This window comes from Nerophis lumbriciformis, linkage group LG30 (assembly GCF_033978685.3).
Source record: "Nerophis lumbriciformis linkage group LG30, RoL_Nlum_v2.1, whole genome shotgun sequence".
NCBI classification, from domain to species: Eukaryota; Metazoa; Chordata; class Actinopteri; order Syngnathiformes; family Syngnathidae; genus Nerophis; species Nerophis lumbriciformis.
Window position 1 is genome coordinate 9,822,370 of NC_084577.2, and position 27,626 is coordinate 9,849,995.

Genomic DNA, 27,626 nt, shown 5'->3' on the forward strand with positions numbered 1-27,626 from the left:
TGTCACCTTTTTGCCGTGTTGATTTATTACAAACATATTGAGGTCCTACGGAAAGTAATACAATATACAGCTGATATAATGAGGGAACAATCATCACAACCCCAGTCAGACAATTCCTAAAAAGAAATACTGGCCCAAAGTTCACATTTTGTGAAGTCCAAAAGCATTTATTCATGTACAGTATATTCTGGGTGCCTTATTTAGTAAAAACATGTTATTTTAAAATTTTCAGTGGATCTGTCATATATCCTGGTACAGTATAACACTTAAAGGTGAACTGTACTTTTTTTGGGGGACATTTTACCCATCATTCACAATCCCAATGTGAGACATTTGTCTCTTTTTCATGCATTCTAATTTGTAATACACGGCTAACACTGCAGCCAATGGGATTTATCTCTCTCGCCCATAAAGCCTTAAAGGAACACAAAACATATGTGTTCTTGTCTCACATAGGAATTGTGAATGATAAGCAAAATTCCAAATAAGTGCACTTGTCTGGGCAACACATGCATGTACACACAGTTACGTTCGTTAACCCCACCACAGCAAGTGGTGAAGTTCATAGTCCTTTACCATTGTGACAATTCATTTGTCAATTAATTTATAAATTACAGATTGCTTTAGCCCCTTTGAACTAGAAACTGATTTAATCACACACACTCGCATGCAAACACAAATTTGTCGCCCAGTAATTTCTTGCTTTCAGGGATCACACGGATGGTGGTAGGGTGTCCTTCTCCAGCATCTGTAGGGTCTGCCGGACGCCCTTCTCCACCCTGCGGAAGTGTAACTTTTTCCAGAGGCTCCGCTGCTGCTGACGTCCCCACTCTAGATCCCTGAGGAACACCTGCACAGGAGAACGTATGATTAAGACACACCAAATTGCCTTAAACAACAACCCAACCCAAAATCCAAATGTCATGCTACGGCAATTAAATTGTTAAAACAGTACATAGACAACAACATATTTTACATTTCCGGTACACATTTCTAAAATTGCAGATTTTCCTGGGATTCCCAGTCCAGACATTGGGAAAGGAACTTAATTTTTCCACATTGAACAACTGATTCAAACCATTCCAACTTGAAAACATTCAGGATAACTGCACAACAATAGCCCCAAAATACCACAATATTATTTAGATTCAAACAACAAAACATTTAGCTCAAAATGTTCTCTTTTTCCTGGAATTACAGGTTGTTCAACACAAAAATTCTCTATTAAATAAACTACATTATTCCATCCATCCATCTTCTTCCGCTTATCCGAAGTAGGGTTGCATGGGCAGCAGCCTAAACAGGGAAGCCCAGACTTCCCTCTCCCCAGCTCCTTTGTCCAGCTCTTCCCGAGAGATCCCGAGGCGTTCCCAGGCCAGCTGGGAGACATAGTCTCTCCACTGTATCCTGGGTGTTCCATGTGGTCTCCTACCGGTCGGATGCGCCCTAAACACGTTCGGGGGGCATTCTGACCAGATGCCTGAACCTCCTCATCTGGCTCCTCTCGATATAGAGAAGCAGCGGCTTTACTTTGAGCTCCTCCCGAATGACAGAGCTTCTCACACTATCGCTAAGGGAGAGCCCCGCCACCCGACGGAGGAAACTAATTTTGGCCACTTGTACCCGTGATCTTGTCCTTTCGGTCAAACCCACAGCTCATGATCATAGGTGAGGATGGGGACGCAGACCGAACGGTAAATTGAGAGCTTTGCCTTTCGGCTTAGCTCCTTCTTTACCACGTCTGACCGATACAGGGGCCGCATCACTGCAGACGCTGCACTGATCCGCCTGTCGATGTCACGATCCACTCTTCCCTCACTTGTGAACAAGACCTCAGAGCCTTAAGCAACTCCGGGCGAATCTCATTCACCCCTGGGGCCCTGCCACCGAGGAGCTTCTTAGCTACCTCAGCAACCTCAGCCCCAGAGGAGAGTCCAACGCGGAGTACCCAGGCATTGCTTCATTATTGGAAGACGTGTGTGTGGAATTGAGGAGGTCTTCGAAGTATTCCTTCCACCGATCCACAACATCCCCAGTCAACATCAGCAGCACACTGCCCCTACTATACACGGTGTTGACAGTGCACTGCTTCCCCTTCCTGAGGCGGCGGATGGTGGTCCAGAATTGCTTTGAAGCCGTCCGGAAGTCGTTCTCCGTGGCTTCTCTGAACTCGTCCTATGTCCAAGTTTTGCTTCTGCAACTGCCAAAACCGCACACACTGTCGGTACCTGTACGCTGCCGCTGAGTACCATTAGCCAAAAGGACCTGATAGGACTCCTTCTTCAGCTTGACGGCATCCCTCACGTTGGTGTCCACCAGCGGGTTCTGGGTATCCGCCACCGACCACCTTGCGGCCACAGCTCTGATCGGCTGCCTCAAACTCAATATCCAGCGCCTCCCTAGTAATATGTTTCGAAGTTCCTCTAAAGGTGGGAATTGAAACTCTCTCTGACGGGACACTGCCAGATGTTCCCAGCAGACACTCACTATACGTTTGGGCCTGCCAAGTCTGTTCGGCATCCTCCCCCACTATCGGAGCGGACTCATCACAAGGTGGTGATCAGTTGAAAGCTCCGCCGCTCTCTCCACCCGTGTGTCCAAAACATGAGACCACAAATCAGATGATACAACCACAAAGTCGATCATCAAACTGCAGCATACGGTGTCCTGGTGCCAAGTGCACATATGGACACTTTTATGTTTGAACATGGTGTTTGTTATGGACAATATGTGACGGGCACAAAAGTTTAATAACAAAACACCACTTTGGTTCAGATCAGGGCAGCCTTTTCTCCCAATCACACCTTTCCAGGTCTCACTGTCTTTGCCAACGTGAGCGTTGAAGTCCCCCAGTAGAACAAGGGAATCACCATAGGGAGCACTCTGCAGTACTCCCTTGAGGCACTCCAAAAAGGGCGGGTACTCTGAATTAGGGTAGGGCGATATGGCCTTTTTTTAATATCTCGATATTTTTAGGCCATATCGCGATACACGATATATATCGCGATATTTTGCCTTAGCCTTGAATGAACACTTGATGCATATAATTACACCAGTATGATTATTCTATGTGTCTACATTAAAACATTATTGTTCATACTGCATTAATATATGCTCATTTTAAACTTTCATGCAGAGATGGAAATCACAACTAAGTCAATTTACCAAAACTGTATTTATTAAACAGTTATTAAGCAGTGGCACATACATTCATGTCATTTCTAAACAGAACGTGCAAGATTGTCAGAGACATTTTAAAACAAGCTTTTAGAACTTTTGTGCATGATGTCCTCAAGATGACAAATCAAAACAACACTAAAATTAAAGTGCACTTTTTGTACAGAATGCCACTACAATAGTTTAAAACAAATAAAATGCACTTTTGTGCATGATGTCACACAATATATTTCAATAAGTGTCAAATAAAAATGAGCTGCATAATAGGAAATCAAATTGTGTACGTCCTTCGCTATGTGGTATGTTCCGGCGGACGTTATGTCCTTTTGTCGTTTTTTTTTCATACGGTGTTGATGTGGAAATGGTTGCCTCGGCATTTTGTGTGGCACCGAACGGAGATGTTGACATGCGGAGTAAGCACTGTTCATTCTCGAGCGGGTGACTTTTCAAATGATGCTACATATTAGCAGTAATGCTACTTTTTATAGCAACGCTTTCGCCCGACACTTAACAAATTACGGTTGTCTGTTCGACATATTCCCACTTGAAGCCAAACCATCGCCAGACGATGGACCCCCTGCTGTTTTTTGGGGGAATTAGTTCTTCCTTCATTTGTTACCAGATTCGCACCTTCTTTCTCTCGTATTACCGCTCGCACCACTCCGCTAGCATCACAGCTAACGTTACCCATGCTGCTACCTCTTTGCTGCGCGAGGGTGTATACGTATGTGACGTATGTAAGAAGGTGCACTCGCATCAGACACAGGAAAGAGCGAGGAGAGCCTGTAGTGTAATGCCAGCAGCTAAAAGCAACTGCGTGAGAACGTATACTCGAATATCACGATATAGTCATTTTCTATATCGCACAGAGACAAACCCGCGATATGTCGCGTGTATCGATATATCGCCCAGCCCTACTCTGAACTGAGGACCCGTCCTCACACCCGAAGGCGGAGGCAAGCTCCCCTTTCGTCTACCTGGTTGAACTCCAACGTGCAGGCTTTGAACCGCGGGGCTGCCACCCATGCCCATTGCCTCTCACTGCTTGCAACGTCAGAGTGGAAGAGAGTCCAGCCCCACCTTCAGGCCTGGCTCCAGAAGGGGGCCTCAATGACCCACGTTCGGGCGAAGGAAACCTTGGTCCTTAATTTTTTTGTATTCATAGAAGTCTTTGAGCTGCTCTTTGTCTGGTCCCTCACCTAGGACCTGTTTGTCATGGGAGACCCTACCAGGGGCATAGAAGCCCTGGACAACATAGCTCCTAGGATCATTGGGATATGCAAACTTCTCCACCACAGTAAGTCAGCAGCTCAGGGAGGTGCTTACACTGTACCACATTTATCGATTCCTCTAAAACTATTTTTAAAAAGTCTAAAAGGTTTTTACTCAAAAAGGCCTTTTAGGACATTTTATGTGGCCCTGTATCATTTTCTTCTATTTTTAAAGATACTTTTTGTCTCCATTTCAAAACAGTTCGTTTTGAGAGGCAGAGTTGTTAGATGCAAATGAACCTTTCCTCACCACGCCCCCTCACGTCGATGAGCCCCTGCCTGTCAGCTTTTTTTGTAGTTTTTTTTTAGCTTTCTTGCTTTTATTTGTGCACTTTGGACATCGGTGACTTTCACCACAACACAACATCCCAGATGATAAAGCGGGATCGTGTTTTGTTGTCGGCGTTAAGGAAGGAGGAAATGTGGGCGGACGAAAGCGAGGAAAGAAACGCAACTGACGTACAGATTTGGACCCATAGACTGGCTAAGGTTAAACTTCAACCAAGTCTAACTTTCTAATGCTAGATCCTGGATGTATACATGTGTATATTGGCAATACAAGGATTTTTTATTCTATATCATGTAAATAGCTCCGCTGCACAGCTGCTTCGAGTTGTTAACAATAGAGGCTAAAGGCTATCAGCAAATGTATGAGCTACTTCGCTAACGAACAACAGATTATATAACTTAGTTGTCCATTGCCAAACACAGTAGACACTGATCCAATTAAAAGTACTTTTAAGAAAATTATTCTTTATTATGCCGGAGGACGGTGACGCAATTGTCTTACAGTAGAAGGCTAATATAGCTACACAACAACTTGAGCTAACATTGCTCACAAAGCATTCACACATTTCTAACCTACTATTATTACCTACCGTTTCATTGTCTCCTCCATTGCCATACATAGTAGTCACTGAGCCCATCATTAAAATCAGTTTATCACAAAATCCATCTTTTTGTGAAAGTTTGTGGGTGAAGAAGCTGGGACTCTTCTTGTCACACACTCGAAGAGACTTCTTTACAGTTGAAGGTACATTGCCGTGAAACAAAAAAGTTAGGCAGGCACTTCTTACTTCTTCAGATGAGACTGGAGGTTTGAATAGTGTCCTGCGTGTGTAATACAACCAATAACAACATTTTCGTTCTTCTTGGGCATTTTGTCCTTTAAACTACAGATGCGCACAAGGCAGTCTGGCTAGATTTATACCCTAACTGAATAATCCGCAGACAATGTTTTCGGGACTTATGCAGAACCCAAATGCAGGTACCTATCGCTTATATTTTACTGACGTCAGCTCCGGCTCACGTGCCGCTCATTAAATTTGCGTGGTGGTCAAGCTCGCTCTGTCCTCAATTGGTACTAGACGCCATTCAACCTTTCTCAAAGAAAAAATGCCCTATGCTTGTGTTGTTTTCGGCTGTACAAATTGTTCAAATCGCGAAAAGGATAAACGTTTCTTCAGTGCTCCTCGGGAGGTAATCAAAAAGGCGGAAGAGTGCAAGATTTTACGAAACAACGACGGAAAAGCATGCACTCACACTCCAGTCAAAGGGAACTAAGTCAAATAATGCATGAGTTTGCAGTGATCACTTCATTAAAGGTTTGTTTGATATACTTTTAACGTTTATTATTTTCCATTTAAGTATTAGCTTGATATTATTCGTATTAAATACATGTTACATGTAAGTGTTTCAAAATGCACAAACTTGGCAAATCTAAAAGAAAGCAAATTGAGCAAAACCTAAAAGAGTTAAGTTTTTGCCAAAAGCAGAAATCGTAAATGAAGCTTTCAGCACATACACAGAGTTGACATCTATAGTTATATTTTGATAAAGACATGGAAAAACAGGCTACTCGTAAATGGCGCGCAACAAACATGCCAGTAGACGCAAAGTTCAATCGCGAAATGCAACCTTATCTGAGCAAAAATTATACATATTTATCCAGGAAAGTCTTGATAACAAGTCCCTTGACCTGGTCACACACAAAGAAGTTGTAGAACTCCATGCTTTTCCAAGTTTCCATCTGTTTTGTTGTGTAGAATGGCATTTGGAGCACAATAGTTCAATAGGTCTGGAAAAGCGATATCACTCGATAAATCTTTTTTTAATAAAGTATAGGAATAGATTCTATTACATAGTTTGCATTTTTGCTCGTATTTGCTTTTTGCAGGAAGATTTAAGCCTCTTTTATACTCAGTTCACGTGTTGCTTGCTGTACAACAGCCATCTTAGCTTGGTTGACCACCACTGGTTTTCACTTTCGGGAAGAAGTCACGTGTCGGAATACAAGCAATGGGTAAGTAAAGTTGGTTTTGCATGAATAAGGCCCCTTTAAAGGTACTTTTTCACAAAAAAATACTGTAATCAATTGTCTTCGATAATATCACAATTGACTGTAAATTCAAACTTATTTGTCACTTAAAGGGGAACTGCACATTTTTTGTTATTTTGCCTATCGTTCACAATCAAGAAGACAAAATATTTTTTTTTTTCATTCTAACATGTAAAAATCGTCTCATTCTGGTGGCTAGCAATGTTTGTACACAGCGTGCTGTGTGTATCATTAACATTATAAAGTGTGACTCACTCGATGGACAGTTGTTTGTTTGGTCCAGCTGGTAAATTTTTGGGTAAGCACTCCATTTATGTCAAAATAGCATGGCTTCAAATTCCACTTTTTGCAGCTTTGAGTGACTTCCACCTCACTCTCTTGGCTTCCCTCTGCTCCAAGTCTCACCCTTCCTTTGTGCTGGCTTTTAGAAGCAGCAGTTCGTCCTCCGTATATTCAAAATATTAAAAAAGATAAGGTTGTGAATCCTCATTTGTCCAAAAATAGTCGTCTTCATTATTTGTTACCAAGTCTGACATGATTAGAAAACACACATGCCTTCTTTCCGGAAGTAGTAACACACCATTGTTGCCAGAAATCAGATGTGTGCTGCTATGGAAACAGAAATAAATGCGCTGAAGAACTAGTTGCGGCAATGATTAAAATGACCAAACGGTATATATAGTGTCTGTTACTACATTATATATAGACTTGCATGTGTGTTCTTGTCTCTCATAATGGTTGTGAACAATAGGCAAAATTCCAAAAAAAGTGTAGTTCCCCTTTAAGGGCCGGGTTCTGTAGACTACTTTGTACACTCTTTTACAGTAGTTGGCAGTATGCTGTTAAAATGAGAGAGTAATTAACAATAAGATTACAGTTGTGAAGTTACAGCATATAGTTGTAATTTTATTGAAATTAGCTATGCAATTACAACTGTGAAGCTATGGCATATACTTGTAACTTTATTGTAATTAACTGTAACATTACAGCTCTGCAGTTACAATAAATTACTGTAAAGATATTTCACAGTACGGTAGATTATTGTAAGTGTTACTGTGAAAGTATCAGCACAGAACATTTTTACAATGTAAAATTTCTTGTTGTTTTTATCTCTTTTTAAGGCACCCTGTCTGTTAGTCATCTTGTAAATATTGCAGCATTTTGAGATTTCTCTAAAATGTAAAGAGCATTACTAATAAATGCATTATTGTGTATTATTCCGTCTTCAAAACACCCAAGCTGACAATTTTTCACATTACAAAAACTGCCACTTTTATTGCTTTTTTTTAGTTCATTGATAATATCGCCAATGGAAAAACAAGTTTCATAAATATGATTAAATTAAAGGTTAACCAGTGTCCCGCTGGACAGTAACATCCTGTAGTAGCGGTTAAACTACTTTGACAAAATAGCCACATCTAATAATGCAACTCCAAATCTGTCACACAAAAAACAAATCCACCATTCATTTAAGGCAGACATACTGTACATACTGTAAATTTGATTAGGTTTACCTTAAGCTGCTGTTGGAGACGCTCCCTGTCCCAAGATGATGCATTCTCACGAATCACACTGAGAATGGGGTGCCAGTTCTCAGAGAGGTCTGAACCCTCCGTGACTGAGGCCAGGACTTTGACTCTGCGGCCACTGCCGCTGTGAGACTTGGGAACGCCCCGGACATACAGGGACTGCTTTCCAACATCACTCAGAGGGTTCAGGTACAAACTACACAAAGTTGTGAGTTTTAATGAAAACAAAAAACCAACAGTTATTTGTTACTTGTCAAAATAAGATGAAATATTAATAGTTGCACTCAAAGTTAGTAAAACCCATTTATGGATCACATTAATTTACAAAATGTAGATAGATTAATAAAACATATGTTGGTAATATCACATTTAATGTGTTTTCTTGGTTTATTGAAAACTGCGGGTTGGTAAAAAATAGAGTTGAAATGCATAAGATATTTTAAGATTGTAATATTATTAAGGGTGTCTTAGTCTGATAATGACATCAAATATCTGTCCGATAGCAGCAAAAAAATAGGTCTGGGAATATATTTGCTAGCATCTAAAGTGGCTGGTATAAGCGCTCAATGCAAGCAGTCCTGCAGCGTATGTTTACTTTTGCAGAGCTCAGCAGCCAGTTAACAGCTCCAGTATATGTCCTCCAAAAAGCACACAAGGTTGGTCTTTTCTTGTATTTTAGTGAAGTCATTTCAAAAGGTAAACATGGTATGCTAAAGGCCAGCAGTTCTCAAACCTTTTTCACACGGTACCACCTCAGAAAACACTTGGCTTTCTAAGTATTACCATAATGACCAACATTAATATCACATAGTGTAGTAGGCATATGTATTCATTAAAAACAAGGCAGAGGTTTTATTTAACATGTATGTATAATATTTTCAGCCACTATAACGCTACAGACAGTTTGAACAGAAACACTGTGTTTGAATATAGGAAAATAAAACACTGTACTTTAATCAAGTGATTCTTCTGCGTACCAATAGATAAAGCACACGTACACACTTACCGCAGCTTAGGAAATCCCTGCTATAGGCTATGAGGTACGTGCAGCTACACAACAGCTAAGCACACAAACCTGGAAGCAAGTAAATCAATTCACAATATTGCAGTCTAAAACATGACATTTGTCAATATAAACAAGTATCAAATAATTATAGTTGCATATTACTCTCAGATACAAAGTCTCCAAGGCAGAAGCGTATTAGAAAATATCCAGTAGCAAACATGTACGCATCATTCAACTGACTGTCATGAGCGCAACGTAATGAGTTATCGTGGCTACTAGGTGTTGCCAAAAAAACAAAACAATTGCCACTCAACTTCAACTTAAAGACAGCAAAAGTCTGTTCCAGAGGATTAATGATAAAAGGTTTATGTTTTCATACATATCACTGTTTCTTTGTTTGAGTCATTTTGTTTAATCAAGCATTTTCTAACATGCCACACTACAAAATAATTAAAAATAATTATGATTTGTGCTGATATTGTATCGAATCAATATTGGTTATTGGCAATCAAGGCTCCAATACCTGATTGAAATACATGTACGGTGGAACCAGTTTAAGTTAACATCCCTCGGATTGGCTAACTCACTTCAACATAAGCGGTAGTTTAGTCAACATAACCAAAAACCAAAGCTTTGACTGTGTTCTCCATGTTTTTGTACGATCTGTTTCCCAGAGGCCAACAATCTAAAAAGAAAATGTGTATTTCGTTAGTTTCCGTGGTATAATCCAGGTTAAAACTTTAATTGTTTTGTTTTGAAACTTACTTTGCACTGAATAGAAAGTCACTGTGGGCATGTTTTAATGCTGTGTAACTAGACGGTAGTTGTGTTGCTGTTCGTTGTGTGAGCCACTGAGCTCTATCTACCGTATGAATCATTGAGAAGCCACAGACAGCAGTTGTGGAAAAGGGGATAGAAGAGCGGTAATGAATTCTACCAGGAAAGAAGACCTCAGGTCCAAGACTGAAGCTTTGAAGCAAAGTTGTGATTGTTTTCCTGTTGCTCTTCCCATTCTTCCGCCCCTTCTTTCAAAGGGTCTGAGGCACTTTATTTAACTTTAGCCTAATGATGACTATACCACAAACATAAATGGACCAATTTGTTTTATATAAATACCCAAATGTTATCTCGACAAAAGTGGTTGGCCATGTATGTCAGCTTAAGCGAGCACTTTTTAGTAATATGAATGTGATAGAAGAGTGGTCTAGTGATCCGCCAAAGAATCACTTAATTAAATATTCAAACAAACTGTTACTGTTCAAACTGTGTGTAATGTTACAGGGAACAAAAATATTAAATATACTTGTTAAATAAAACCTCTGCCTTGTTTTTATGCCTACTACACTACTGTATTCTAATGTTGGTCATTATGGTGGTAGATGGAGAGCCAAGTGTTTTCGGAGGTGGTACTTGGTGAAAAGGTTTGAGAACCACTGCAACAGATGAATATAAGGGCACAAATAAACGGGTTTCACTGTATCATCTTTTCAAAAAGTATTGCAAAAATGTGACGATTGATTATATTGAATAGCAGAGTTGAACATGTTTGTACTTACTGCAAAGTGTGAATGTTGGGATGTTCCCTGCAGGCGTCCACCAGGGTTAGAGCAACATTATCGCCGATGTTGTTATAGGCGACGTTGAGCTCCTGGAGTCCAGTGTGCTGCTGAAGCCTCTCAGCCAGCTCAAGGGCCCCTCGGTCCCCGAGTCCTGTGTGCATCAGGGACAGATTCCTCAAGGACTGGTTCTCTGGAAGGGCCTGAAGAAGGGTGCAGGCTCCAGACTCCAGCAGAGGGTTGTCGCACAGTCTGAGTGACACACACACACATAGTGAGACATTTCTGGTATTTGATTTACGTACCCTGATAGATACTTACAGTGCATCTGGAAAGTATTCACAGCGCTTCACTTTTTCCTCACATGACAATGTGAAACGTTTGTTATTTTTGCAAATTTATCAAAAATAAAAAATTGCATCCACATAAGTATTCACAGCCTTTGCTCAAGTATCTAGTTGATAGAAAAGTGCTATATAAATTTAATTCATTATTAATACTTATTACTTTTGATGCACCTTTGGCAGCAATTACAGCCGCAAGTCTTCTTGAGTTTGATGCCATAAGCTTGGCCCACCTATCTTTAGGCAGTTTTGCCCATTCCTCTTTGCAGCACCTCTCAAGCTCCATCAGGTTGGATGGAAAGCGTTGGTTTTCATCCAAGATGTCTCTGTAAATTGCTGCATTCATCTTAGTCTAGTTAAGGATGTGAACTCAAACCCAACTGTCTGAACCACAGCATTCCTCTGTGGAGAGAGTAGAACCTTCCAAAAGGACAACCATCTCTACAGCAATCCACCAAAGCCAGACTGAAGCCATTTCTAAGTAAAAAGTTTGCCAAAATGCACCTGAAAGACTCTCAGACCATGACAAACAAAATTCTCTGGTCTAATGAGACAAAGATTGAACTCTTTGAGACCATGAGACCATAAGAAACGTGAATGCCAGGCATCATATTTGCAGGAAACCAGGCACCGCTCATCATCAGGCCAATACCATCCCAACAGTGAAGCATGGTGGTGGCAGCATCGTGCTGTGGGGATGTTATTTAGCGGCAGGAACTGGAAGACTAGTCAGGATAGAGGGAAAGATGAATGAAGTAATGTACAGAGACATTCTGGACGAAAACCAACGCTCTTCTTCCAACCTGATCGAGCTTGAGAGGTGTTGCAAAAAGGAATGAGCGGAATTGCCCAAAGATAGATGTGCCAAGCTTGTGGCACTGTATTCAAAATGACTTGAGGTTGTAATTTCTGCCAAAGGTGCATCAACAAAGTACTCAGCAAAGACTGTGAATATGTGAATTATTATTTTCTTATTTTTAATACATTTACAAAATTAGAAAATAAAACCATTTTCCCAGTGCCCTTATGGGGTATTGTCTGTAGAATTCAGAGGACAAAAATTAATTTATTCTATTTTGGAAAAAAGCTGTAACATTACAGTATGGGGAAAAGGTGAAGCGCTGTGAATACTTTCCGGATGCACTGTAACCTACAAGTCAGCCTGATTTTAAACAGGGATTATCTGATTCGATACTCAGGATCGTTATCAGTCAGGTAATGACCCAATTTACTGGATCAGATATCAGGAAAAACAATTAACCCCTCTGATCCTATCTAAAAGCGTACATACTCAATTAAAACTTGTGTGACATGCCGGTAATAGAGACATCATGGTTGCAATGCATTATCGCGCTGTGGTTAGCAAACACAGCTGATGACCATGAGTCAATTATAATTGCAAGAATCACGAAGCTTCAATGTCTTTATATACAGAAATTAGGAAAACTACGAAATTAGGCTGTCAAAGCCAATTAACTAGTACCACTACAGGTTTTAATAACTCCTGGTACTGCTTCCAACTGCAAACTTTGGCTTGTTTATACTGGCAGGGATAGGCAAAGTTGAACAATTTTAACCTGGTATATAAAAACTATAAAACAAAACACAGTAGTACAACTTCAAGTCTAAATACCGTGTTGAGAAAATGCTGTTGTTGGAGAAAAATGAAAACAGTAAGACAAAAACCCTTATTTAGAAAAGCAAACATGCAAACATAAAATGATTTAATATGCTATCCTGGGGTCTGAAAAGGTTTGACTCTGAGCCTAAGGATGAATTCATACAGTATGTCTTCACCCCATTTTCAGTAACAGTCAGTATCAGAGACTTGACATATTGACTTTAGAAACAAATAAAATAATTAAAGTGCTGTCTTACTGTAGAGCTCTAATAGAACATTTGGGGTCTAGTAGCAGGTCTCTCAGGAAGATGCAGGAGTCAGGACCAAGGCTATTGTACTGCAGACTGAGCACAACAGAGACAGGCAGAGGAACCAATCACAACACACTGCAAACACATGCAAAAGTACTGCGAGGGTAATGACAGGTCAAGTAGCAACCTTGATAGTGCTCAATATATAGCACTTTAGTAAACTGTGGGCCTGATTTACTAAAATCCAAATAACAAGTGCTAAATAGTGTGCAGAAAATAAAACATTCTGAGTACTGTGAGTGGGTATGTTGCAGTTGATCAACTAAGACTACAAGCGCAATTGCAAGTGAAAAATTGGTGCAGACCGACCTATTTAAATGGGTTTTTTGCATGATATGCTCCAATGTTCCAAACTGTGCTGTTTTCTTATGTTGTGGAAAATGCAGCACATAAATATAATATGAACCATATTTTCTGAGCGATATAGTATTGCGATTTAAACATCTGAACCATTTTTTAGCATTTAGAGCTCTGGGAGGCGCCAGTGTATATTGTCAATAATCCAGACACAGGGAAATGTATATTTCAAGAATTTTTTTTATATAGGTGATACATTGATAATATATTTCTTATATAAAAATAATGGACACCAAAACAAATTAATTTAATTTGTAATAATCAGCCCCTTAAAGGGGAGCTGCACTTTTTTTTATTTTTATTTTATTTTGCCTATCGTTCACAATTATTATGAAACCCAGGACAACAGATGTATTTTAAAAAAAATGCATTCTAATTCATAAATAAACGTAAATAACAGTCCACTTACAATGGAGCAATGGGAGGTCCTTCATTACGCCCATAAAACCCAATAAATAACGGTCCAAAAACCGCCAACTCCATTTACAGTCTGTGATTTGAATATTAACCAAGTATTAGTGATAATGTTATTATAAGCGCTAACGCATACAAACTTCTTATAGCAACACCGTGATCACTAGCTTGTGTTCCAATGTTTACATCATCGACTGGTGAGCTGCTTCCTCGCCTCGACGCTTGTGAAAGTTTATTCTAAATCATAAATCATGCCTCTCACATAGATAGTAGAAGGATGAGGACGTAATCCGACAAGTTGGTACACTTGATTGCCAATTTAGACCCTGTAATGGCGAGAAAGACACAGACGCTTGGTTCCACCCCCCTTTTCTTTGTAAGGATTAAGAGTCATTCTTCATCTAAACGGCCATTACATAATCAGTCGACATCCTAGTGACAGCAGACATCATACAGTAAGAGATGTTTTATTATGTTTGTTGGCTCTCATGAAGTCTGCAGTGAGTAGTAATCAGTGATGTTGTGGAAAAAAAGCGAACATTGTGATACATTTTTGAAATGATGCTTAAAATTTGCAAAAGAGGTAAATAATCAAGGGACTTTATTAAAAATGTCCCTTTTACTACATTACATATATACTTACAGCATGTATATAAAACATAAATCAATGTTTTAAGGGCTTTATAGGCAGAATAGAGCGACTCTCGTAGGCTCCATTGTAAGCAGACTTTTGCTCGAATGTATCTACTAGTTACAATGCATAAAAAAAGAAAAACATATGTGTTCTTGTCCTACATAAGGATTGTGAATTATAGGCAACACTCCAAAAGAAGTGCAGTTCCCGTTTAAGTCATCTAGCAACTATAAAATGTAATTGCTGAACAGACAATATGTCTAGAATTTTTATTTCTTACCGTCCAAACATGTTGACACACACACAAATGGATCTGTCTTTTCAGCGTGATCCCCTCCTTTCTCACAGCAATTTGTGCGTGACTGATAATCAGCATATATTCTGCATATACTGTACATGAAGACAAGACACGCTAAATGAATTGCACTCTCTATTTTGCTCATTTAAAAGACGAGACGCATTCCTCTGCACACAGGTTTAGTAGATCAACTTTGCGTGCGCTATAAAGTTTGCATGCGTTTTAATACAAGGAAACAATAAGTAAACCAGGCCCTATATGTAGTCCATCTCAGTTAAAGTGTTCTCTCATACATTTGACACAGTACAATAAATCGTGATTTAACGCGCAACCACGTGACCGAGGCACTTACGGGTTTGACTTGGTGGGCAACCATTCCATATGGTTACTATTCAGAATCTTCATGGGAATCACTCATTAGCCTTACATCATTGCCACCCACCATCTATTAGCAATGGGCCCTTGTAGAGGTCAACCACTCCTACTCAACGTTATTTTTAATTGCCCAGATTCCTTGTGGCAATGTTGGCATATGTATCCACTGCTTAAAGTTATGTCCTTGGGATGTAATGTCCTATATGTAACTTTGGTCCTACGAATCCTTGACTACCGTGGGGGCGTTCAGTCACTCACAAGCTTGTGTCCCTGCAAGATTCTGCAGGTACTCGACCTGAGCACGTGTGGGACTGAGATTCCTTGAAGCATGACCTTTTGCAGTCATCCAGGATGCATGGAACTGTAGTTACATGAAATGCTCTTTTTGTATTGCCAGACAATTCAATCCACATGGTGCACATTTTCATGTTTCTTTGACAATATCAATTTATGAAATAATATCGTTTGTACAGTAGGAAGAGGATTCATATGGCTCCATTTGTTGCGGATTACCTGACACATTAAACGTGACAAATTTGGAGGGTGCACTATCCACTTAAGCTGCCAGACGGCAGTTGAGTGTTGAATATCCTAAAATGTGTTTTGTGGCAATTCCAACTTTGACCACAATGTCAGTTGCTATGTAGAGTGGCGCTTTCCATCGGCTTCAGCAGACAGCATTGCAAAATGATTAATCCCCATCTTCCTCTAACGCACGATCTACCCAAGAATGGGGCCATATTAATCCATTCCCTACTGTAGTACCGGTACTAAAATTGAGCACCAATTATTTTACTGAGTAAGCAAAAATTAGTACTGTATTAGGGATGTACAATTTATTTTCAAGCCAAAACCGATGACTTCCTGCTTCTCAAGACGGAGACCAATAATCAATAACTTACTTACCGGTATATCTATGATTTTTAAAATTGTAATAAAACTGTAGTTTGTGCACACCTGTAAGTAATCAAACTATCTGTACTGTAAAGTTCAAATTTGAATGACAATAAAAAGGAAGTCTAAGTCTAAGTCCAAGTCTAAACGGTGGATTTGACAAACTATCTGTAGATTTGTCCAGAAAAAGCCAGTATCTCCAACAATGTAAAGAGCTGGTTGTCCAGCGGCATCATTTCCCTGATGTCTGTGGCTAAATTCTTTGCACTTTTCAAACCCTGGGCCTTTCTTTGGGGCTGGCTTTGGGGCAGCTTCTTTAGCAGTCAAGAGTCTTTGTAGACTTAAAACATCGTCGTAGCGAGGCTGACGTTTCATGTGGCTGATGAGATTTAATGTGTTGAAGATGGGCGTTTTTTTCCCCTCCTCACGGAATGTTTGCAAAACATTTGACTCAAATAGCAATGAAGCAGGCTCATACAATCGACGCCATGTTTTTGTCTATGGATGTTCTCATTCTCAGGGCATTGAATCGATCACAATCGGACTGTGTAGTTGTGATGAATGAGATGGAACGTTTTTTTAATGAATCATAATTCCACTTATCATGCACCTCGAGTTAGTGTGCATGCACAAATACTTCTCAACCAGCTAAATCAAGACCTTCACCGCAAACAACAGAAAAATAAAATAAAAGGTGTATGTCTTACTTGAGGTTCCTAGTATGTTTAAAGGCAGGCCACAACATTTTGAGCATGTCCTTAGTTAGGAGACAGGAGGAGAGATCCAACTCTTCCAGTTGATAACTGTAAATAAAACACCAAAGATATTAAAATATTAATAATTAAAATACATTTAAAAAAAATTGCCATAATATCCATAAATAAAACAACTACAATGTTAGGTACAATAGCCTTTATAAATAACAATTCACTTATGACACATATGTATTCATATAACAATGTTTTTGTTATATGAATATAATAAAAAATTATGTGAATATGATTTTTGTCTAAAAAAAAAATAAAAATGCACAACAACAATTGTGTTCTTGGACAAATTTAGCTCCAGAAACATAGATATATATGTTTTCACCGTAATACTTGTGCCAGAGATATTCAACTAAATTGTTTTGTGGGCCACATTTCAAGGTAGCTAAGGACTGGGGGCCGAACTTCTCCTTTCACTGTCTTATTTTGTATATTTAGGATTTTGATATTTTTATTTTGTCAGAGTTACAGTTGTGTAAAATGCTAGTCAAAAATCATCTCCATGATACCACTCTAGTGTTTTTAAGAATCTGCTGGAAAAATGTGAGTCACTCGCAAGTTTTTTTAACCTAAGTCGCAGGTCACCAGTCGAATAGCCCAAATGATAAAAAAAGAGAGAACCTGACATGGAACTTTGAGGAACACCATTAGTATAAGTTAAAGTTAAAGTACCAATGATTGTCACACACACACCAGGTGTGGGGAAATTTGTCCTCTGTATTTGACCCATCCCCTTGATCACCCCCTGGGAGGTGAGGGGAGCAGTGGGCAGCAGCGGTGCCGCGCCCGGGAATCATCACTTCTATAACTATAGAAGTTGAACAAATGATTACTGACTGCATCTGAAGTAAATAAGCTCCAGCAACCGCTAACTTACATAAATTACGTTAAAAAAATGCCCAAAAGGGTAGGACTTAGGAAGGCCTCACTTCTGTAAATCACAGGTCGGACCCCAGTGTTAATTGTATGTTTTATGTATTGTTATACGAGGCCTTCTTTTTTTAATTTATTAAATCAACATAAAAAACACAAGATACACTTACAATTAGTGCACCAACCCCAAAACCCTCCCTCCCCCATTTACACTCATTCTCAATCATTCACACAAAGGGGATATTTCCTTCTGTTGTTATTATTCTGTTTTCCTACAATATATATTGATACCGTCTGCAAGGGATAGTCTGTGAAGCACACATGCTGGTCCACTAATAGTACTAACCTTTAACAGTTAATTTTACTCAATTTTATTTTTTTTAAAAAACAAAAAACTAAAGGACATTATCTTCACCAGACCAGGTTGTCAATGAAATTAGATTGTTTAAAGAGTTCTTAAAACCAGGTCCATCCAGATTATGTCCAGCAACACACACCTTCATTTATGTAAACTCAAAATTAAGGAACACAACAATATATTGTATATAATCTATGAACAAAATTAAATTTTCAAAATAAGCATTTATGTTCAGTCCAGATTATGTCCAGGTCGGGCTCAGCAACACATACCTTCATTTATGTACAATTAAATTAGGGAACACAACGTGGCGTTCTTACTCCCTCCTCTCTGTTTTGTTTTTCTAGTCGTGATAGTCAGGTGAAACTTCATGTGACACTGAACCACTTGAGCCAAATGGTTTGAGAATTTCTCAAAACTTCATGCATGCTTTAGCACAAGAAACCATCTACTGGCCAAATGTATAATTACAAAGAGCTGCATTTTAACCACATGATGTGTGATGCATTGAATTTTTGAAAATTACTATAAATCACAATAAATGCATGACCTGATGGTTTTGCTACAGAAATCAACATACATATACATACATACATACATATACATATATAAATATATATATACTGTATATACATACATACATATATATATATATATATATATATATATATATATATATATATATATATATATATATACATTCATCCATTTTCTACCGCTTATCCCCTTCGGGGTCGCGAGGGGCGCTGGAGCCTATCTCAGCTACAATCGGGCGGAAGGCGGGGTACACCCCGGACAAGTCGCCACCTCATCGCAGGGCCAACACAGATAACATTCACACTCACATTCACACACTAGGGCCAATTTAGTGTTGCCAATCAACCTATCCCCAGGTGCATGTCTTTGGAAGTGGGAGGAAGCCGGAGTACCCGGGGGGAACCCATGCAGTCACGGGGAGGACATGCAAACTCCACACAGAAAGATCCCGAGCGCAGGATCGAACCCAGGACCTTCGTATTTTGTGAGGCAGACGCACTAACCCCTCTTCCACCGTACTTTTATATATATATATATATATATATATATATATATATATATATGTTAATATATATATATATATATATGTTAATATATATAATAAAATATGTTTTAATGTATGGTTTGTATTATATGATATGGCAGGTTTTGTAATGTTTTTTTGTCACCTTGTAAGTAAGGAAGAAGATGACAATATAATGTAACACAATGGTATACAGAAAAGGGGGGACTTGTTATTTTTCTATTTTTGTTTTAAGCATTTTTTTTCTTGGCTCCATCATCCAGCTCTTGAGTTCTGGTTGCAGCTTAAACGAGTATAAATACAGCATCAGTCACCTCATTAAGCTTAGTGCACATTGTGAAACTGACATTGCCGAAAATCTATATCACGTTATTTGGCATGAAAGGCAGAGGAGTACTCCATTACTCTACCAGAGCAGTGGATGAGGTCAGCTGTTTTATTGCTGACTGAGGGGGTTAACGATCTGGTTCTGGATTATCGTAAAATTCGGACTATAGGACGCTACTTTTTTACTAAGCATTGATGTAAAATATAATAGTTAAAAGAAACAACACAAGCAAACACATTGATTGAATAGGTGTGTTATTGTTTGTGCTATGGCGCCATTTTTTGGACGTGTTTCCTCACTGCAGGTGCTGCAGTCGCTGCATTGCCCTTCTGTTTAGACTGAGCTATGAACCTACCGTATGTACAGTTGCCGTTCGGTCTTCAAGCCATCAATAGCTTTTCTACTCGTATGGAGTCTTCGTTTATTACTCCAAGCAACGTTTGTAAGTTTTACAGTACAACTAAAACTATTTTTACTTACTAAACCGCCCCATGTGTGATGTCTTTAAGAGTGTTTTTATGCATATTTGTGTGTGCTACGGTAATGTAATGAAGCTGGTGTCGTTTGCATTAGCTAATATGCTAACACGTTTATAAGTGTATTTGTTAGTGTTAATAACTTACAATGGCATTCTTTTTGTATTGTTTCAGTTTCGTAAATTCACCAAAACGTCATTGTGGACTTATTGAGTCTGTTTAGCTGATTGGAGAGCGAGCTTGCGCAGCTTGTGGGTCCATGACGAAGACTTCTGCTTTGTTGGATCAGCTGTTTTACTGTCGTGTGACAGGCGCCGTTTGGAAACAATTAAGATATGTAAATACACATTTACAAAATGTTTGTGCGTAAATAACTAATTTCACAAGGTACATATCTCCAGCTTATAGTCTGGTGCGGCTGATATATAGAAATATTTTTTTGTTCTAAAATTTAGTGGGTGCGGCTTATAAATTAAGTTTGCTGTTAAATATCATACGCCCTGTTATTTTTTTGATTATACTGGCATTTTACAACCTATTTTGATTCCGAACTGACTGCAACTCTATTAAAACCACACATTTTGAATGGATCTTAAGCAGCGGCAAAATATGAACCGTGTACTGAAGCAGTCACAAGGCCTTTTCACCTTTGTTGTACTTTGTATTCTTTTTCAAGCCGTGTGCTTTACTTTTCAGTGGTACTTTTTGTCAATTTGCCTTATCTGCTGCTGTGGAATAAACTCTCAAATTTTTTGCAATTTATCTGCCTTGCATGTTGGGTTCCTGCCTCACGACACTAAACAATAATTGACAGAACTACCCTGACGGTTGACAATAATTTGGTTACCTTTATGCACTGAAAATTGTTCAACCTTTTTTCTATGTTTTTGCAAAGTTTATACACTTGTAGTAGTTAAATACTGTAAACCAACACAAAATAAAAAATAATTAAATAATAAAAGTTTGTACAATTTGAAACTAAACACTATTTACAATGGGGATCGTTTCAAGGGGAACTGGACATGACTGTGGGAAAAACAGATCTTTGATTTGATGAAATAGGATGTGGGGTTTCTGTGTCATGTGAGGCATTAGAATACTGGTGTTATAGTACTGCTTACAGTATGACAATTGGACTCTTCCAACACTACAATAAATGAACAAATCCAAATCTTATATTGTGTTAACCCCTTGGTCAGTAAGGCTGATTGGAAATCAACATTACATTTTTTGGGGTAGGCCCTACAATTTATTTAAGGTGTAAGGTAAACCTGGAAAAAACCCATGCAAGGATATGCCAACACAACACAGAAAGGCCCGAAGTCAGATGTTAAGAGTGGTCCATGTTGGAATCGAAACGCAGACCTTCTTGCTATTAGGCAGAAGTGCTAACAATATCGCCATCATACAGTATATTAGATAGCTGTAGGGGTAAATATCGTCTGAACTTGAACTGAATGGTTGGTTGTAAAAGCACAAGCCATAGCTTACCTCGAAGGGGCACACGAGAGCACAGAACCCAACACAAAGCATTTGAGTGAGGTCATGCGTATATTGTGGAGGCAAATAGTTCTGATTGAAGCCAGGACCTCTGCAGTCAGTCTGGGATTTTGAAATTCATACAGAAGGACCAACAGATCCATCAACTCCTCTGGTGGCTGTGGTTTGTTGATTTCTAACATTCAGAAAAAATGCATTTTGTTAGTTTAAGGTTTTCAGATTAGATTAGCTTGTTCTCTTAAATTGTGTGGCTGGAGTGTTCATTGATCGACAATAATGATGTGGGAGGCATAAAAGGCTACAGCTGCATTCACAATTATTAAACAACCATTGTAAAATACATGCACTTTCAAAAATGTACAAACTTTTAAAAGGTAAAAAACACTAACCGTTTGATGTATTGAGCATTTGAATTATTTTGTTGTTAGTTTATTGCAAACTACTGCACATTTCTAAACATCAGAAATTAAATAGAAGTTACAGTATAATAAGGATTGATTAATGTTGAGTACAATGGAATTGAATTCAGCATGACAATTCACAATAGTAATCATTACATAGTAGACACAATACTGTATTAAAAGCAGACATCCTACTACCGTATTATTCGGACTATAAGTCGCAGTTTTTTTCATAGTTTGGCCGGGGGTGCGACTTATACTCAGGAGCAACTTATGTGAGAAATCATTAACACATTACCGTAAAATATCAAATAATATTATTTAGCTCATTCACGTAAGACACTAGACGTATAAGATTTAGCGATTAGGAGTGACAGATTGTTTGGTAAACGTATAGCATGTTCTATATGTTATAGTTATTTGAATGACTCTTGCCATAATATGTTACGTTAACAAACCAGGCACGTTCTCAGTTGGTTATTTATGCGTCATATAACGTACACTTATTCAGCCTGTTGTTCACTATTCTTTATTTATTTTAAATTGCCTTTTAAATGTCTATTCTTGGTGTTGGGTTTTATCACATAAATTTCCCACAAAAATGCGACTTATATATGCGACATATATAAGTCGCATATATAAGTGCGACTTATATATGTTTTTTTCCTTCTTTATTATGCATTTTCGGCCGGTGCGACTTATACTCCGGAGCGACTTATAGTCCGAAAAATACAATATATTTATTGCATTTCATCCAATACTATTTTTTCTAGTTAGCGGTCAAACACAGTCTACATTTTTCTTTTATTTGTAGTACGGTACATGGAAGTTTCTTATTGCCCAATTGAAGCCAAATGGCATTAATAGTTCCAGCTTGTAGCCCTATCGCTACTGAATAATTGCAGCACATTGCTTTTGTCTTATGCACTTGTCTTTGTCCGTTTATATTTCACCAAAGAGGCCAGGTGTTTCCAAACAGGATATATGAACAACCCGGACTACTGGTAGTCAAAGGCTGTTCTGGAAATTAGCTGATCAATTTCTACAACTACTTTCGAACAAAAAAATACAAGACATGAAATGGACATTGTAGCTTGAAATTAGACAAACGCAGTGAAAGTATAAAACATTTTACCTCTGACAAGGTAATTCCGAAGAGCTTGTGTGATCTGAGCCACAGTGGAACTCTTAATGTGACATCCAATTTGCTGAAGAAGGACCCGGTTACCATAATGCAACAGTCCACCCATAAAGATTGGGTAGAGCTCAAACGGCTGAGCCTCACTCTGCTGTTGTGATGGTGGGCCATGTACTCCCAGGAGGCTTTGCTCCACTTGATCAAGAACATCTTCATTGTGGCTATCCTCCTTGCGGAACATCTCAGCGGCCATTGTCCTCGCAATGTTGCTCTTGTTTTTTGTTTTGATTTTCTCATAAAGTTTTGGAAAAAGCTTAAGTAGATTAAAGACAGCAAATATTCTGAGAGGGATGAACTTGGAAAATATATTCACAATGGCACTGACATCCTCAGTTGCCTGACCAATTGCCACAGACACCTGCTTGGTCAGCTTCTCCAGAGCAGACTTATTCTCCCCTAGAACCACATAGAGTGCTGCCAGGTATTCTTGCATGGCGGGAACAGCAAACACGTATCGCCTCTCATCTTGTTCACTAAGCTCTGCTGGTAAATGTTTGCAACTTTCAACACAGGGAGCCAGGAAGAAGTCAAGCACGTCAGTTCTGAATACAGCCAGCTGACGTAACTCCTCGTCCGTTTTGGTCTTTCCTCCTATCCATTGCTCCAGCTCCTTTTCTGAGAATGAAGTGCGTTTGTATGTTACGCCATCATAAGCAAGTTTGCCAACTGTCCGGACAACATACAACATCAAGGAATTTTGTTGATCCTGATTCGGCCCGACTGTCCCTGTTGTTTTGCCCAGTACTTCTCCTCCAAAATTGAGCCTAAGGAAACTGGAGTATATGCCAGTCAGAGTGCGAATGGGTGCCATAGCGTCCGTGAAATGCAAGAAGTGTAAAGTGGCACACGTGAGCCAGCAGTAGGAGGGCAGAAAACAGGCTGCAGCCAACTGGCTCTCCCTCTGAAGGTTGAGATAAAGCAGCTCTACAAGAGCCTGAGCTTCAAGTGTTTTTGCGGATTCCCCACTTTGCTGCAGCAGGCGGCTGGTGAAGTAGGCACGCTGGCGGTTTGGGTCATTGAAACCACAAATCTGTGCATAGCGATTAACATATTTTGGAGGGATGCGGTCCAAGGCAGACAGCCTGGTGGTCACCAGGATATTTGCCTGAGAAACATACAACAAACAGATGATTAAATCATGGTGATTCAACAAAACTTGATGAAATATACCTTCTGAAAGAATTAAATGAAATAAAACGAATGCTTAATTTCTTCGTAACACTTTTACATAGTGTTCAGCACTTTGTATACACCAAATTGACCCAAATATAGGATGCCGCGGTAAACAGATTTGTATTTGGAAACAATGACAACATTTGTGAAAAAAAATCAACCTCAATCTCGGACGGAAAAGGGTTGAGTGCCATCTCTGGGTTGGGATGAGATCCTGCCCCAAATGGAGGAGTTCAAACACCTTAGAGTCTTGTTCATGAGTGAAAGAAGAGTGGATTGTGAGATTGACAGGAGGATCGGTGCGTCGTTGGCAGTGATGCAGACTCTACGTTGGTCTGAAATGGTGAAAAGGGAGCTGAGCTGGAAGGCAAAGCTGTAAATGTATAGATCGATCTACGTTTCTACCCTCACCTAAGGTCATGTGTTTTGGGTTTTTACCAAAAGGACAAGATCGCGGGTACAAGTGGCCGAAAGGAGTTTCCTCCGTAAGGTGGCGGGGCTCTCCCTTAGAGATAGGGTGAGAAGTTGGGTCACTGGAGACGAGCTCGAGTAAACTCGCTGCTCTTCCACATCGAGAGAAACCTGATGGGGTGGTTAGGACTTCTGGTTAGGATGCCCCCCGGACGCTTCCCTGGGGAGGTGTTTATGGCATGTCGGCCGGTAGGAAGCCATGTGGAAGACCCAGGACAATGGGGAGACTATGTTTCCCAGGTGTCCTGGGAACGTCTCAAGATCCTAAGGGAGGAACTGGATGAAGTAGCTGGGGAGAGGGAAGTCTGGGCTTCCATGCTTAGGCAGGAAGCCGCCTATTTGACCTTTGACCCTTTTCTGCCGCTTATCTGACCAGAAGAAGATGGATGGATGGATGGATAGAATCAAGATGCCTTTTTTTTCTTGAAAAAAAACCTATAAGTACTGTACCAATTCTATTGAGATCTCTCCAGAGTGGTTAAACATATCAATGTCAGGAGACTAAGATCAATCCAAAACCGTCACTTCTTTCTGCTGCAAGCTTATCCCATGCGCAGTTTAGTGCAAATTTTCTTCCAATATTTTATTATAACACTCTGTATTCATCTTGTCAATAATTTGTGCCTTTGTAGCTCACAGATCCAAATGGTGTACCTTTCAACATTGACTCTTCTCCAAATGTTTATGGTTGTTGTCAATAAGTTCAAAATTTGGTCCCATCACTCCAAATAACTTTGTTACAGATGTTTTTAGGCTTGTTTCTGTGCTGTTTGACATATTGTAAGGGGTTTGCTATGTGTCATTGGCACAGTAATAGCTTTTTTCTGGTGATTCGACCATGCAGCCCGTTTTTCTTCAAAGGCCTACTTATTGTGCATCCTGAAACAGCCACACCGTTTTCTTTTATAGTCCTGTATGTAAGCTATAGTTATTTGTAGGCTTTTCTTTGCTACCCAAACAATTGTCTTGATATATCTTTTTAAACACTTCTCCTGTTTTGTACAGTTCAAAAACCTTTTTCCGCAGATGTTTTGATGATTATTTAGCTTTTACCATGACTTGGAATGCAGCACTGGATGAAACATGCCGGGGTTTGTCAGGAGCTGACTGATGTTTTATACGCAACATTGATTACATAAAAAAAAGATGAAATACGAGGATGGTTACCTTTAGTAACCAATTAAACTTATGTGTGTCAACTTATGTTATCAGACCAAAACCTCGAGGATATGTTAACTTTTGATCAGTCATTTGGGTAGTTTCTGTTCTGATTACGATTCAATTGTTTGAAAATTACTGATAATAATGTATTTACCATACCACTAGCCATGAGTGAAATACATTTTTTCGTGACATCATTCATATTCTCTGAGAAAATGGCCAAGAAATTAAAAATGTTGCTAGGGTATGTAAACTTATGGGCACAACTGTACATCTTACATCTCAAAATATAATTAAATAATCAGGTGCTAGAGTCGATGACCATCATCTTAAAATTGACGTAACTCCTGTGTTGTTTGCTAAAAACTTCAAGTGTATTCTCTCTCCAGATCACCTATCTGAGTGACAGGATGAAACGCTTGACTCCCTTTGGAAGTTGACCAAGAACCTGCTTGTTTGGATGCATAAATCTCTAGACCGCTGGATATAAGAATCTATTTTTGAGATTTGTTTCCAGGGAAAGAACATTGTCATATACGTGGGTCAGTATAGTATTTGACACAATGTTACCTCGGGGAGCAGGTACTTGCGGAGAAGGTTGACCACAACTGCACTTGCAGACAGAGCCTCATTTGGGTCACTGCATAGCTCTGTGGATCCAATCCGGAAGTCAAGTTTCATCTTTTCCATCCCATTAAATAGGAAGAGAACATCCTTAGCCTGATTTCCCTCCCCACTGAGCAGAGGGTGTTTTTTCAAATGGAGGTACTTCCTAGTCACAAGGTCTCTCAAAGATGCAACCCTGGGAAAGACAAAAGCAACAAAATGAAAACCGTCAAGTAGAGCGGTCGTCTATTAACCTGAAGGTTACATGTTCAATCCCCACTTCTTCTGCTGCACTATCAAACTCTCCTTGGCCAAACACTAAACCCCATTGGCACTTGAAGCTTTTCATCCTGAAAATTAATATTTGTAAAAATAATATACCATACCATAATAATAACTGGGATTTATATAGCGCTTTTCTAAGTACCCAAAGTCGCTTTACATGTAGAACCCATCAATCATTCACACATGGTGGTGGTAAGCTACTTTCATAGCCACAGCTGCCCTGGGGTAGACTGACGGAAGCGTGGGTTAACACACATAACATGTACTGTACAGCTGACAAATCCAACATTTTAATCATTCAATTATAGGGTCAGAGAATCCATGAATGCAAAACTGATACATTGTAAACTAATACTCACTTCTTTTTTCATTTAATGTTCAGCATAAATTATACATTTCATCATTCGATGTACAGTACTTACAACCGATATGTTATTTTTAAAGTAAAGTAATAATTTTTGTCACCTTTGGTTGACTTTAGTAATATAAAAAATTAAATGTCTGAAGCTAAATACAAAATAAAACATGTTGCATACACTGAACAAAAATAAAACAACTTTTGTTTTTGCTTCCATTTTTCAGTCAAATATTTAATATTTTCTATGTACAAAAAATTTGCAATTCTTTCAAATGTTTAAAAAAAATTGGCAGCTGGCCATGGAAGAACTTGCAAGAGTTTAAGCTTCCAGGAATTGTTTACAGATCCTTGCAACATGGAGCCTTGCATTATTATGCTGTAACATGAGGTATGGTCATAGATGAATGGTACAACAATCGACCTCCGAATCTCATCACGTCATCTCTGTGCATTAAAGATGCAATCTCGTTAAAATACATTTTTTGT

At 39.2% G+C, this 27,626-nt stretch overlaps 1 protein-coding gene across 5 annotated transcripts in view; it reads right to left on the bottom strand.

Moving 5' to 3' along the window:
• The window catches only part of nlrx1 (NLR family member X1), a 48,446-nt gene continuing 20,820 nt past the window's right edge, over positions 1–27,626 (bottom strand). For 3 of the 5 annotated variants that reach the window (XM_061925517.1, XM_061925518.1, XM_061925519.1), the window contains 8 exons: positions 26,462–26,693; positions 23,024–24,191; positions 21,479–21,662; positions 16,833–16,928; positions 13,100–13,186; positions 10,878–11,129; positions 8,301–8,511; positions 5–850 (listed from right to left, as the gene is read on the bottom strand). In XM_061925517.1, the coding sequence (XP_061781501.1) occupies positions 713–850; positions 8,301–8,511; positions 10,878–11,129; positions 13,100–13,186; positions 16,833–16,928; positions 21,479–21,662; positions 23,024–24,191; positions 26,462–26,693 (2,368 nt within the window). In that variant the 3' untranslated portion in view covers positions 5–712. Of the gene's footprint in view, positions 851–8,300; positions 8,512–10,877; positions 11,130–13,099; positions 13,187–16,832; positions 16,929–21,478; positions 21,663–23,023; positions 24,192–26,461; positions 26,694–27,626 lie in introns of all 5 variants that reach the window. The other 2 variants (XM_061925515.1, XM_061925516.1) reach the window with 2 other exon arrangements.